General features: G+C 48.0%; 2 protein-coding genes across 3 annotated transcripts in view; one reads left to right on the top strand and one right to left on the bottom strand.

Annotated features, from left to right (window-relative positions):
- Positions 1 to 14,571, bottom strand: part of LOC123756549 (protein escargot) — a 148,860-nt gene that overhangs the window by 116,076 nt on the left and 18,213 nt on the right. The gene's annotated exons all lie outside the window — the stretch shown is intronic.
- Positions 10,839 to 14,385, top strand: LOC123756374 (zinc finger protein SNAI2). The gene is made up of 2 exons (XM_045739479.2): positions 10,839 to 10,970; positions 12,976 to 14,385. The coding sequence occupies exons 1-2, from the start codon at positions 10,871 to 10,873 to the stop codon at positions 13,989 to 13,991; spliced, it is 1,116 nt and encodes a 371-aa protein (XP_045595435.2). The 5' UTR covers positions 10,839 to 10,870; the 3' UTR covers positions 13,992 to 14,385.

Here is a 14,571-nt window from a genome sequence, read left to right as displayed (position 1 = left end):
TGCCATGGTGACAGACAAACACGTCCGGAGAGGTTGATCACGCCCTTCATTTCAGAGCGCAGGTCATGCTGTGACTCGTCATGTGTCATGTCATATCATGTTATGTCTTTCGCTGGTATACTTGCTCGAATTAGATGGTAATTAACTGAAGAATATGTTTGAAGAAGTTTATTGTCTCTTTGCTCTCCAGTGTTTTATGTGCTCTGTACGCGCTCCGGCGGACCAAAATTGCTTTGCTATATCAAGATGTAACCATGTCACTCTTGGACCACAGCAGTGACGGAAAGGAAACTGGATTTTATAGGCTTTTATATGTGACTGATCCGTAGCAAAATTGTTTGTGGAGGAGTATGGAGAGGGGAGGAGATTAATCTCTTACTTAAGCACACACATATCAGACCCCAAGAATTTTCTCAAAGACCACCAAATTCTCTAATCATGTTTTCTTTTTTTAACTAATCTCCCCAACGGGGGAGGGAGGTGAGACACGTCTCTAGAGTCCAGTCTCACCTCCTCCACAAAGAACTCCTTTCTCTCGAGAATCAGAAGAGAGAGAGAGAGAGTGCCACCCGAGGAACGTGTGGAAGACCCGAGGATTAGGTCAGGGGACAAAGACAACTGCTGGTCGCTAGACGCATCACACGTGTTCCCACAAAAGTACCTAGGGATTTCTTGTTTTCTTTATTTTTTTCTTTTTACGTCCCATGGGGCTGAGAATACATACTGGGGATATTTGGGGAAGCTATGGAAGAAGATGAGACTTGTTTTCACCCGAGTTGGATGACCGTGAAATGGCGCCATACACAGGGGGGGGGGGGGGGTGGCGTCTTGCGTGTTTTTCCAGGATCCTCAATGTTGTGACACACCTTAATCTACGGCCGAGTCCAGTGCGCCGGGGGCACGCGCTGACCTGCCAGTAGAGGGCGAGGAGAGTGCCTGGGGGATATTGTGACCGGCCTCCAAGCAGGGGCAACGTATAGCGTCCGTGCTTGCTACAAACACTGCCACCACCACAAAGGCCAACCCAACTACCACAACCAAAATCAGCGCTACTTCTACCAAAATCAAGGCCTCCGCCCCCACCCTCATCACCTCTGCCACGAAGAATAACAGATGCCACCAGGACCTTGGCAACATCGAGCGTCAACTTCATTACGCACGTTCAGCTAATCTTAAGTCACATGTGTATGTGTAGAGTCATTCCCAAGGGATGCGACGGTATAACCCCTCCACAGTCACCGCCCACCACCCAACTCCCACGGCCGCCCAGTGCAAGCTGTAAGCCTCTTCCAAGCCGCCCAACCACGCCTCCTCGCTCTGTCCGGATTTATCCATGTTTTATGCACACCAGTGAACGCTATAGCGTATAGGGGGGTTCATTTTATTTAGCATCCAACGGCTGTCTGAGCTCTGAAAGTATTGACTGTGTCACGTGTCGGCTGTCGTCTTGCCCGGTAGGCCGGGTAGTGTTTAATGTCACCCGGGGTATCTAGGCAGTGATTCTGTCACCTGGAGGCCAAGAGGCGCCTACAGTGTCACCTAGAGGCCAAGCGGTGCCTACACTGTCACCTGGAGGCCAAACATCGCCTACACTGTCACCTGGAGGCCAAGTGGTGTCTGTGGGGTCACCTGGAGCCAAGAAGTACCTACTTTTACGCAAGGAAATGCAGTGAATACCATTATCCTACAGTAAGGTAGATTCATGTGCCACTTGGAAGCCAGCAAGCAGTGCCGTCAGCCAGGACCTGGCACCGGAAGGCCAGGTCCTGGCCTTCTGTACGACCAAATGTACTCCACATGTGCTCCTCATGCAGGTCGGCGTTCAATCTCCGAAAGTCCAAGTGGTTGGTCACCATTCCTTTCCTCCCGTCCCATCTCAAATCCTAATCCCAACCCCTTCCAAGTGCTATATATAGTCGTAAAGGCTTAGCGCTTTTTCCCTTATAATTCCCTCCACATGTGCTCCACATATATCCAATATATCCACACACATTAAATAAAAAAGCTCAGCAACACACAATAATCCCTTAATGAGCATCAGAGAAAGGACACTTAACGCAGATGGTGGAGCCGATGAGTTACCAGGCATAGAGCACTGACAGGTGTTTATGCGAGTCCTGAACATGATTGCTCCTGCTATTGACAGTGAGGCTGAAGGTGCCTACAGGCGCTTCATCTAAAGTCATCAGATGTCATCAGAGGGAGACTGAGCGTGTCATTTGCATGACTCATGACACTGGTAGCGACAGGAAGGGGGGGGGAGGGGTGTTAAGATGGTGGTTGGGGCTGGTGGTGCTAGGAAGGAAGCGAGAGGCTGATCATACTAGGAAGGTTCAGTTAACTGATGGTGGTAAATCTAACCAGGGAGAAAGATAGGAGAGTCTTCATTACCTTACGTTATCTCATTTAGAAGCCTCTTGTGCTCTGTTCTCTGCGTATCTAAATTCTATCCGGCTTCTATCATTTTATTTTTTATAAGTCTGAATAACCTATACTTGTCAACTTTGCCAGTTCATCTAAGTATGTAGCATGTCTTGATCATATCTCCTCAACTCCGTCCCTACCGGTTTTGGAGAAAGTGGATGAAAGGCATTGCAGGAGGTAAATAGTTTATAATATACTTAATTAAATAACTTTATCTCTGACGACGCTTTTCACGGAGCAAAATTACTGAAACTATTTTACTCTTCCTCGCTCGTTATTCTTGCAATATATTAGTATTTATGAACAAAATCCCCCGAGATATGTAGCGGCAAGATGTCAGGCCAAACTTTTTGGCCTGACACTTAATGGAACCCTTCCTTCCCTGACCCTAGTCGGATATGACCTCACCAAACAAGCAAACAAAGTTCCACAAACTTCCTACTTTCCTTCCGCCTGAGTTCGGTTGCCAGTTAATGTTTTTATTATTACCGATTAGCATTAAGTTTTCAGTCAGCAAGATAATCCAAGATTCGTTTCCCTGCTTCATTATATGGAATACAGTTGACCAGACCACACACTAGAAGGTGAAGGGACGACGACGTTTCGGTCCGTCCTGGACCATTCTCAAGTCGATTGTCACAATCGACTTGAGAATGGTCCAGGACGGACCGAAACGTCGTCGTCCCTTCACCTTCTAGTGTGTGGTCTGGTCAACTTACTTTAGCCACGTTATTGTGACTCATCGCCTGCATATGGAATACAGCTTCGATTTGTGCATTACTTGGAGAATTAATTTAATCAAGATCGGAATATTAAGATAAATTAAATTGGCGGGAAAGATATGCACCAAATTCGCGCGCCAATAAAATTTATTATGGCGCGCACTGTAACCGACTTTTCCCGCGTTTTCTCATATTTCTGTTCCCGGCCGTTACTCAGGAAATGGAAGCGGTCGGTTCGCGAAGAGGCTTCTCTCCCACCCGCTTCTCTCCCGCTTCTTTTGTTAATATATATTTGTCCTACAGAATATTTTATTTCATATTGTTGTAATTATTTTGCTTCTCATATTCTTAATGCATTTCACCGACTAGATGATTGTAAGGATATCACGGACTTGGTTAAGTAATGGTATCATGGGTTAGGATGTTGCTTTGTTTCTTCCTGGTGTTCGAATTACACGTATTTAAATGCTTCAGCCCATGTACTAGATGTAATAAATTGTCAACACAGCCAAAACACCTAAGTGTATGTGCGTGTGTGTATGTATTTGTATGTGTGTGTGTACTCGCTTAGTTGTGCTTGCGGGGTTTGAACTTTGGCTCTTTGGTCCCGCCTCTCAACTATCAATCAATTGATGTACTGATTCTGGAGCCTATTAGGCTCTATCAAATCTACATTTGAAACTGTGTACGGAGTCAGCATCCACCATATCATTGCCTAAGGCATTCTATTTGTTAACTACTATGACACTGAAAAAATCTTTCTAATGTCTTTGTGGCTCATTTGGGTACTGAGTTTCCACCTGTGTTCCCTTGTTCGTGTTCCACCCTTGCTAAACTAGTTTGTCATTGTCCACCCTGTCAATTAACCTGAGAATTTTGTAGGTGGTTATCATGTCTTCCCTTACTCTTTCTGTCTTCCAGGGACGTGAGGTTTAGCTCCCGTAGCCTTTCCTCGTAGCTCACACCTCTCACTTCTGGGACTAGTCTTGTGGCATACCTCTGATTCTTCTCTAACTTTGTTTTGCGTTTAACTAGGTATGGATTCCAGGCTCGAGCTGCATACTCCAGGATTGGTCTCACATAAGTGGTATACAAGGCCCTGAACGATTCCTTACGTAAGTTTCTAAAGGAAGTTCTTATGTTGGCCAATCTAGCATATGCCACTGACGATATTCTTTTGATGTGGGCTTCTGTGGACAGGTTCGGTGTGATATGCTAGATTGTAAATATTTCTCTCTATTTGACTCTTGCAGGATTTCACCTCCCAGATGGTACCTTGTGTGTGTTTCATTAAAAAAAATAATGTTAATATTTATTTTTGAATTCCTCCCTCCATGAAGGCCATTACACCTTGTGATTCACTCTTCCTACTTAGAACCCCCTCTTCCCACCACTGTCACTTTACCTCTCTCCCTCACTTCCCTAACCTCCTCACTCTCCCTCACAAATTTTCACTATAACTCTCTCCCCCCACTTTGCACCCTACACTCTCCCTCTTTGCACCCTAGACTCTCCCTCTCCCTCGGAGAAAAGGAGGGAGCGAAGGAGAATGGGGAATTATGGGGGAAATAGCTCCCTCGCTCAGCTATCTCCCCTCCATTTATTCTTCTCTTTTCATCCTCTTTCCTCACCCTTTTCTCTCTTCGCCCTTCCACCCTATTCCTAGCAACCCATTACCAACTAAAGCCTTCAGGCGTCGCAACTACTCGTCTACTCGTGACAAGTCGATAATAACTGTACCACATTCTCTCCAGTCCCCATTCCCAAAGAGAGAGAGAAAGAGAGAGAGAGAGAGAGAGAGAGAGAGAGAGAGAGAGAGAGAGAGACAGAGAGAGACAGAGAGAGACAGAGAGAGAGAGAGAGAGAGAGAGAGAGAGAGAGAGAGAGAGAGAGAGAGAGAGAGAGAGAGAGAGAGAGAGAGAGAGAGAGAGACAGACAGAGAGAGACAGAGAGAGAGACAGAGAGAGAGAGAGAGAGAGAGAGAGAGAGAGAGAGAGAGAGAGAGAGAGAGAGAGAGAGAGAGAGAGAGAGAGAGAGAGAGAGAGAGAGAGAGAGAGAGAGAGAGAGAGAGAGAGAGAGAGAGAGAGAGAGAGAGAGAGAGAGAGAGAGAGAGAGAGAGAGAGAGAGAGAGAGAGAGAGAGAGAGAGAGAAAGAGAGAGACAGAGAGACAGAGAGAGAGACAGAGAGAGAGAGACAGAGAGAGAGAGACAGAGAGAGAGAGAGAGAGAGAGAGAGAGAGAGAGAGAGAGAGAGAGAGAGAGAGAGAGAGAGAGAGAGAGAGAGAGAGAGAGAGAGAGAGAGAGAGAGAGAGAGAGAGAGAGAGAGAGAGAGAGAGAGAGAGAGAGAAAGAGAGAGACAGAGAGACAGAGAGAGAGACAGAGAGAGAGACAGAGAGAGAGAGAGAGAGACAGAGAGAGAGACAGAGAGAGAGAGACAGAGAGAGAGAGACAGAGAGAGAGAGAGAGAGAGAGAGAGAGAGAGAGAGAGAGAGAGAGAGAGAGAGAGAGAGAGAGAGAGAGAGAGAGAGAGAGAGAGAGAGAGAGACGTGGAGGGAGATTACATCATAACCTGGGTACACGTGCGACTGTTGTTTACAAAATACCAGCTGGTTCTTTGTGTACGTGGAGGAGAGCGAGTAGTGAGAGGGAGGGGTGGATAATGAGGAGAGGGAACGAGAGTGAAGGGAAGGGAGATCGCTGGCTGGGAAGGGGTGTGGGCGGGCTAGGAGGGAAAGAAAATGTATCTAGGTGTGCATGGGGGGAATGGCATGGTATTGACGTATCTCTGGGAGTGTATTCCGGTATGTGTAGTGGTCTTAGACGTGATGAAAAGCTTTGCGGTGAGCGTTATCTTGTTGTTTTGGGTGAACATGAAAAGAGGATGGACGGAAGGGGTGGGGTTTGTAGAGGGGGGGGGAAGGGGGTAGAGGAATAGGAGGTGTGTGGGGAGAGCAAGAGGAAGTGGAGGTGTTTGGGTAGGTTGGAGAGAACGGAGAGGAGTGTGAGAAGGCGGAATTAATGCGGAAGTGTGACGGAAGGGGTGAGTGTGTGTGTGTGTGGAGAGAGGAGGAGAGGAAGGAGAAGTGTGTGAAGGGAGGACTCGGAAGAAAGTGTTCAAAGAACAAGTTGTGCTGTTTTGGTAGAGTTTGCAGAGAGAGAGAGAGAGAGAGAGAGAGAGAGAGAGAGAGAGAGAGAGAGAGAGAGAGAGAGAGAGAGAGAGAGAGAGAGAGAGAGAAATGAGGGCAGAGGGAGACGTGAGAGATCATCTGTACACCGGCTCTCCACGCTAAGGGGGGCATCTTCTTGGTTCCTTGTACTTAAGCCATCACTGACACGTCATAATTCCCTATCAACATGCAGTGGCTGGCTCTTAGATACGTTATCAGTACAACAAGGCAAGAGAAGCCGTCTGAATGCACATACAGATGAGTTTGCAATCATTTGCAGTCCCAATCCCTAACAAGCTCTCGCAAGTCAAGCCTGTCCCTGGTTGGTATGCATCTTATAAGGATATAGGGGTTTCCACAGTCCTGTTTAGGAGCCTCGTCAACATCATGTATCAAGGAGTAATGGATTGTATTGGCATGGAGATCTGGGTCAGGCTTCGTCAAACATATTTGTGTCCACTTACGAAACCTCTACATCTTTCCTCAATAACAGTGGCATAGTTACCATTTATTAAACAGTTTATGAACTCTGAACCGTTACGAGGTTGTTTATAACAATAAGAACCTTGGGTTGCGAAGTGTTTAAGTTCGACAATTGTTTAGTAAATGCAGGTTAAGCCGCCATGATCGAGAAAAGATGTAGAGGTTCCGACAGGGGAAATGTATATGCCGAAGCTACTTGACGTAGATAGAAATCTTCTGTCATTTAATAATTACTTAATTACTACTTGACGTAGATAGAAATCTTCTGTTATTTAATAATTACTTAAGAAACTTAACCATTCAGGCTACCTACCTGAAGTCAGACAGACAGTCAAACAGAGATGTAGGCATGCAGATATGTAGATAGATGGGAAATAAGGCAGACAAGCAGAGATACAACCAGACAGTCGAGAAGCGGACATATAAGCAGTAAACTGAAGAGGTACAAACAGACTTGAGAAAGGGCCGGTAGGTGGAGGGTGCGACGGAGAGGGAAGGAGGGGTGAGTGTGTGATGAAGCAGAGGAGGAGGAGGAGGAGGAGGCAGGCGAGATGGCTATGAGAGCCGAGTGTCCCAGAATCAGTGTCCCCGCGGCCAGCTTCCTGCCCGCGGGGACATCAACAACTACCAATCCATTTCGCCCGGAAGGAATCATCCATCAATCTTCAAAAAACTATATATATATTTTTTAACCATATTTCAACTCGAGGCGAAGCAGGAGTATTCCTAAATAACCTTATTTAAAGGAACTTAAAGACCGTAGAGCTTATTTAGGAAACACTGTGAGCTAAGGGAAGTGATGACAAGATCGAAGCAATTTGGAAGAGCAAGATCGACCAGGACAGGTTGTAGCAAGGACCATACAGATGGGAGCCAGAGAGCAAGAGTAGCTCAATTCCGGTTAGCACTGTGTGGGAGGGGGGGGGGGGGTTAGGAGGAAGGGCAGGAGGCTGGTGCACCTAAATGGAGGACAGAGAAACTAGAGGGTGAGAGGACGTCTGATTAATAAGGTAGTAAGGTGTGAGAAGCAAGTCTTAATGTGTTAGGGAACGTATGAATGAAATTGGAGAGAGAGAGAGAGAGAGAGAGAGAGAGAGAGAGAGAGAGAGAGAGAGAGAGAGAGAGAGAGAGAGAGAAAGAGAGAGAGAGAGAGAGAGAGAGAGAGAGAGAGAGAGAGAAGACAGAGGGAGAGACGGTAAGGTGGCAGGAGGGAGGCTGGAATAGAGGGAACAAAGAGACGGAAACAGCGGTCGAGGTGACGGAGTGATGGACACACACACACACACACACACACACACGGCAATAAGGCCACACGCAAAATCTCGCCGAAGCTACTGAAGGAAGCTGGCGATACGTCGCCCTGGGGACACGACGCCCTGGGGACACGACGCCCTGGGGACACGACGCCCTGGGGACACGACGCCCTGGGGACACGACGCCCCGGGGACACGACGCCCCGGGGACACGACGCCCCGGGGACACGACGCCCCGGGGACACGACGCCCCGGGGACACGACGCCCTGGGGACACGACGCCCTGGGGACACGACGCCCTGGGGACACGACGCCCTGGGGACACGACGCCCTGGGGACACGACGCCCTGGGGATACGACGCCCTGGGGATACGACGCCCTGGGGACACGATGCCCTGGGGATACGACGCCCTGGGGACACGACGCCCTGGGGACACGACGCCCTGGGGACACGACGCCCTGGGGACACGACGCCCTGGGGATACGACGCCCTGGGGACACGACGCCCTGGGGACACGACGCCCTGGGGATACGACGCCCTGGGGACACGACGCCCTGGGGACACGACGCCCTGGGGATACGACGCCCTGGGGATACGACGCCCTGGGGACACGACGCCCTGGGGATACGACGCCCTGGGGACACGACGCCCTGAGGATACGACGCCCTGGGGACACGACGCCCTGGGGACACGACGCCCTGGGGACACGACGCCCTGGGGACACGACGCCCTGGGGACACGACGCCCTGGTGACTCGACGCTCCGGTGACACGAATTTATATATAAAAAGATTTAATCAAAGAGGACTGAACAGCAACATTTGCAGATAATACAAAAAATGTGCCGAAAATATATTCAGAAGACGACTCAAACTCGCTATAAGACGATTACATAGGATTTTAAAATGGAAAAAGAGAGATTGGATAATGCAATTTAATCCTGTGGAATAACCATGTCTTAAAGCAACTTAGGATAACCCACCATCCCCAACCCCTTCTCCCATTAGATCCAACACCACTCGAGTCTACCTCTCTAACCAGTCTTTCTGGAGGTTTTGTTCTAAACACTTTTCTGTCATTCAGTCGACGTTGCCATATATATATATATATATATATATATATATATATATATATATATATATATATATATATATATATATATATATATATACAGCCATTGTTGATATGCATATATATATATGTGTGTGCCTTTTGGGGCAGATGTGATGTCGATTCCCAGGTATTTGATTCTCTGAGGTTCCTGCTTCACAGACTGTGCTGGACTTGTCATCTGCTTTCTCCTGGGCTTATTTCCATTGCATTGCATTTAATATGGCTGAATTTCATTAGCCACTATGCATATGTAAGCATATACACATGTATATGTATATGGGAGGCCTGGTCAAGGACCGGACCGCGGGGACGCTAAGCCCCGAAATCATCTCAAGATAAGATGTGTATGCACGCATGTACATATGTGTACGTACGCATGTACATATGTATGTGTATGTACGCATATACATATATATGTGTAGGTTTATATATGTCTGTGAATATATAAATACTTGTGTATATATAAGTATGAACACACACTCAGACCGTCTTACAACCCCCCCCCCCCCCACCTCCTCCCCATCTTGGTGAATTACCGGAAGGGTGAAAGAAGGTGATTTACTGCCTTGTTGAACCACTCATCCAAGCATCTCCCACCTTCCCCCTGAACTACTCTCCCTGCGCCCCCTCTCCCCCCTCAACCCCCCCCACCCCAGGGTCATAAGCCATCACCCATCTACTCCAACTCACCCACACGACACCTACTCTCTCTCACTCCCTCTCACCCACACGACACCTACTCTCATCCAACACTTATTCTCTCTCCCAGTTTGCCAGGTGACGATGAGGAAGATACGCGCCAGAATACAATGAACAGGTGAGAGAGAGAGAGAGAGAGAGAGAGAGAGAGAGAGAGAGAGAGAGAGAGAGAGAGAGAGAGAGAGAGAGAGAGAGAGAGAGAGAGAGAGAGAGAGAGAGACATAAAGGGACTCGACACAGCAAGACAGCATACATGGGGACATAAACCAAGGCTCCGGGGACTCGTGGACACGCCGAGCTGTATAAAACAGTGACAATCAAACTCTCTAAAATCATTACGGTGTTTAAGAGAGGCCGCGCTTCTCAGTACTTTACGCCCGAACATCTGCCCCACTGCAGCTCAAGGTTCCCGGCACTATAGCCCTTCACGGACAAGGTGATTAGGTCGAGAGTGGGGCTGCATATGCGTGTGAGTGGGCCTGTGTGGCCATGATTACCTGGTGTAAGCACGTGCGAGTTTAACGATTCTGAAACACCTTTCCATCTCCCCCCCCCCCTCTCATCTTCCGGGTGCCGGGGGAACGATGATTACAAGGTTTATCGTTTAGTTTTCCTTCCTTTATATGCGTTATCGAGTGCCTTATTTGTCTAAATTTGTTATATTCGTAATTTATAGATAGGTTCAGATATAATCAAGATACAAATAATTGCTCCTTGTAGTAAAAATTAACATAAATATGAATTGTGAGCTCTCTTCCCGGCAACATCTTCAGGAGCATCCGAATCACCTGCCGACGAGCTGACTGGCTAGTCGCTAGCTATGCCCCGCCTACCGGCTCCTGTGAATGGCCAAGAGCGCTAGGGAGGCTGTGATGCCTCCGCGCCATTGGTTCATATTGTTTCTCTACCTGCCAGCTGGTCTCGAGGTTATAAAAGCCATCCACTTGCCCGCCAAAGATCAGTAGCTATCGTGAGACGGAAAAGTGAGGTGTCAGTGGAATTTTCCTCACATGGATAGCACGATGGCTTCCCTCGATAATTTGAGAAATTATTCACATTGTCCGCCGAAGAAGCGACCTCTATCGTTCTACAGCGCACAGGATGATGATGGTAAGTGATTACAACTAATCATTGTATAAATTTTAAATTATTTTATCATGTTAAATTTAACAATATTTAATTTGTAATTCGAGTGGTAAAATACATACTATAATTTTATTTAAATTTGTTTACAAACAGAATTGAATATCGAATGCAGTTCAGTTGTCATTCATAGGAAAGTCGGAGTGTGTTTCGTTAAGTAATTCAATTAGCAAATTAGTGAATTATGCATTAACTAGCACGTCAAGCAAATGATTATAGTTTCATAATACATTCATACGTCTAGTAACTGATCTACTAACAGCGACTTGCCTAGTAACTTGTGACTTGTCTGGTAACTTTTGTGACTCGTCTGGTAGCTTTTGTGACTAGCCTAGTAAGTTTGTGACTCGCCTAGTAACTTTTGTCACTCGCCTAGTAACTTTTGTCACTCGCCTAGTAACTTTTGTCACTCGCCTAGTAACTTTTGTCACTCGCCTAGTAACTTTTGTGACTCGTCTAGTAACTTTTGTGACTCCTAGTAAGTGACTGAACAGTTGACTCTCCCCATAATGTGAGCCAGTCTCCATACCTATCCCTCAAATGAGTCAACATATCAATCAAAAATACATTAGTCTACCATTCCTGGTGTTTGTGTTGTGTTTGTTATGTATGTTCTGTTCATGTATTTTTGTGTGTTTATAAATGTATGTTGATGTATTTTTGTGTGTTTATGAATGTATGTTGATGTATTTTTGTGTGTTTATGAATGTATGTTGATGTATTTTTGTGTGTTTATGTATGTATGTTGATGTATTTTTGTGTGTTTATGTATGTATGTTGATGTATTTTTGTGTGTTTATGTTGATGTGTTATTATTTCTGATTTGTTTGGTATAACTTCGGTGCATTTGGTATGTATTAATGTGCATGTTATGGCTGTGTGTGTTATTCGATAGTGTTTATTTCTGACACGAGTATGTCACGGTGTTCATCCCTGTCACGTGGGCATGACAGTTTTCATTCTTGACATGAGTGCATGGGCATATCCACAGCTGTCAAGAGTGCATGACAACATCCACCCCTCCTGTCATGAGTGTATGACAGTATCCATCCCTGCCACGAGTGTCTATCCGAGGTGCAATATTTTTCATTATTTTCTAATATTTTTCAAAGTATATTTTTCACTAGTTGGAGTGTAAGGTGGCATGTGTGTATAATTATTATTTGTGCCTGCAAAATCGAGCTATTGGACACCGCCGATCTATTTCACTCTATTATGTCCTCTACATATATTTCTCTCTAACACATGCACTTTCCCAGGAAGCAGCCCGTAGCAGTTATCTAATTTCCACGTATCTATATACTGCTAGGTGAACAGGGGGATCAGGGTGAAAGAAACTGTGCCCATTTGTTTCTTTCTCTGCCGGGAATCGAACCCGGACCCAGAGGACTATGACTACGTCCACCGAGCGCTCTCCACTCAGCCGCGAGGCCCCCTTTGTCACCCCTATATGTGTCGAGTTTCCACCTAGTTGTGCTTGCGTGTGTGTGTGTGTGTGTGTGTGTGTGTGTGTGTGTGTGTGTGTGTGTGTGTGTGTGTGTGTGTGTGTGTGTGTGTGTGTACTCACCTAGTTGTACTCGCCTAGTTGTGCTTGCGAGGGTTGAGCTCCGGCTCTTTGGTCCCGCCTCTCAACCGTCAATCAACAGGTGTACAGGTTCCTGAGCCTATTGGGCGTGTGTGTGTGTTGTGTGTGTGTGTGGGTGAGAGAGAGGCGGCGTGTGAAGGCATGAGTGCAGGGAGAGTATAGTGCTCCTTGACTGATCCATAAAACTATTTAGGTGTGACCTGATGTATTGTTCCAATCATAATTGTGTTCCTTTCCTACACAGCCACCCCCCCCCCTCCCTCCCCCCTCTCACCCCCAACTGACCACTCTTCCCCCCAACTGACCACTAACCCCCCCCCCACGATAATCTCTCCCCCCCTCCTCCACATTTATGCCTCACTAACCTTTCTCTCTCTTTCCCACCAGGTGCTGACGACCAGCCTCAAGACCTAAGTGTGAAGCGACGAAGGCACCGCGATGACGAGGTGGCTCGAGTTTCCAGCCCGCCCACTTACACGCCGCCCACGCCGCCCAAGCCGCCCACGCCACCTCCACCCAGGCAGTCCCCCGCCAGCCCTCCACGCCTGCCCTCACTGGCAGACTTCTACCTGAAGCTGTTTCAAACGACGGCTGTTCAGCAACAACAGCAGAGTGAATGGTGGAGAGGATCAGTAATGTGGCCGCTCATGCACTCTGCCACCCACTCTCCCCTCACCGCCCACTCGCCCCTGGCCGCCCACCCTGTGTTGGCCGCCCGCTTGGCCTCGCCACAGCCCTCTGAGGAGCGCTTGGCCTCCCCTCGTTCCACAGCTTCGGAGGACTCTGGCGTCGGCACAGAGTCTCTGAGTGAGGACGAGATCGAGATTGATGTCACTAGTGATAGCGAGACTTACAGCAGGACTTCCTTCGACGCCATCCACGACTCCGCGGGTGGGCGTGGCGAGGCGCGGTACTCGTGCGCAGAGTGCAGTAAGTCGTACTCAACGTACTCTGGCCTGAGCAAGCACAAACAGTTCCACTGCGCAGCGCTGGGTGCCAAGTCGTTTGCGTGCAAGCACTGCGAGAAAGTGTACACGAGTCTGGGCGCACTCAAGATGCACATCCGCACGCACACGCTGCCGTGCAAGTGTCAGCTGTGTGGCAAGGCCTTCTCGCGGCCGTGGCTGCTGCAGGGCCACATCAGGACCCACACCGGGGAGAAACCCTTCCAGTGCCCGCAGTGTGACCGGTGCTTCGCTGACCGCAGCAACCTGCGGGCCCACCTTCAGACCCACGCTGACGTTAAGAAGTACGCATGCGTCACCTGCCACAAGACCTTCTCCAGAATGTCTCTCCTCAACAAGCACACCGAGGCCGCCTGCCCAGCCAGACCCCACCAGGAGCAGCACTCCCCCGCAGCAGGACACTTCCTCCACCAGCACCTCCCCGCAGCACCCCAGTGAGCTCCCTGATGTGAGGAAGCAGAATACTGACAACCAAACAGGCATCCGAATCACAAACAAGCCGTCACACCCCAAGCAAGCAACCCAGCCTCAAGCAATGCAGCCACACCCCAATCAGCGCCATATGAACAATCATCACATCAAATGTACAAACGGAAAAACGAGGCGGGGCCGCAAGACGGCCCTCAAAAGGAGCACCTCCCCGCTTGGCTTTTTTACCCAGTGAGTCACAAGCTTCAAGAAGCAAAGAAGACCCCACCCTACGACCCCACTAAGCTGGCAAATAGGACCCCACCAGCATCTAGTCACATACACGCACACTAATGTATAGTCAGTTCTCTGTCGTTGCAGAGAACTTTTGCACAAAATAAAGAATTATATTATTTTATCTCTACATGTGTCTTTCTCGAGCATCCTTCGCTTCTCCCATCTTAAGTGTTACATGATAACTTAAGGGTCATATCTACGCCATATAGGGTACGTATTCTGTATGAACTGTATGAACTACACATTGATGAATACGTAAGGACGGCTGTATGAGCATATATTTGTATTCTCAAGCTGCCAACATCATCACACA

Source organism: Procambarus clarkii, chromosome 25 (assembly GCF_040958095.1).
Source record: "Procambarus clarkii isolate CNS0578487 chromosome 25, FALCON_Pclarkii_2.0, whole genome shotgun sequence".
Classification (NCBI taxonomy): Eukaryota; Metazoa; Arthropoda; class Malacostraca; order Decapoda; family Cambaridae; genus Procambarus; species Procambarus clarkii.
This window is presented reverse-complemented; position numbering and strand designations above follow the sequence as displayed.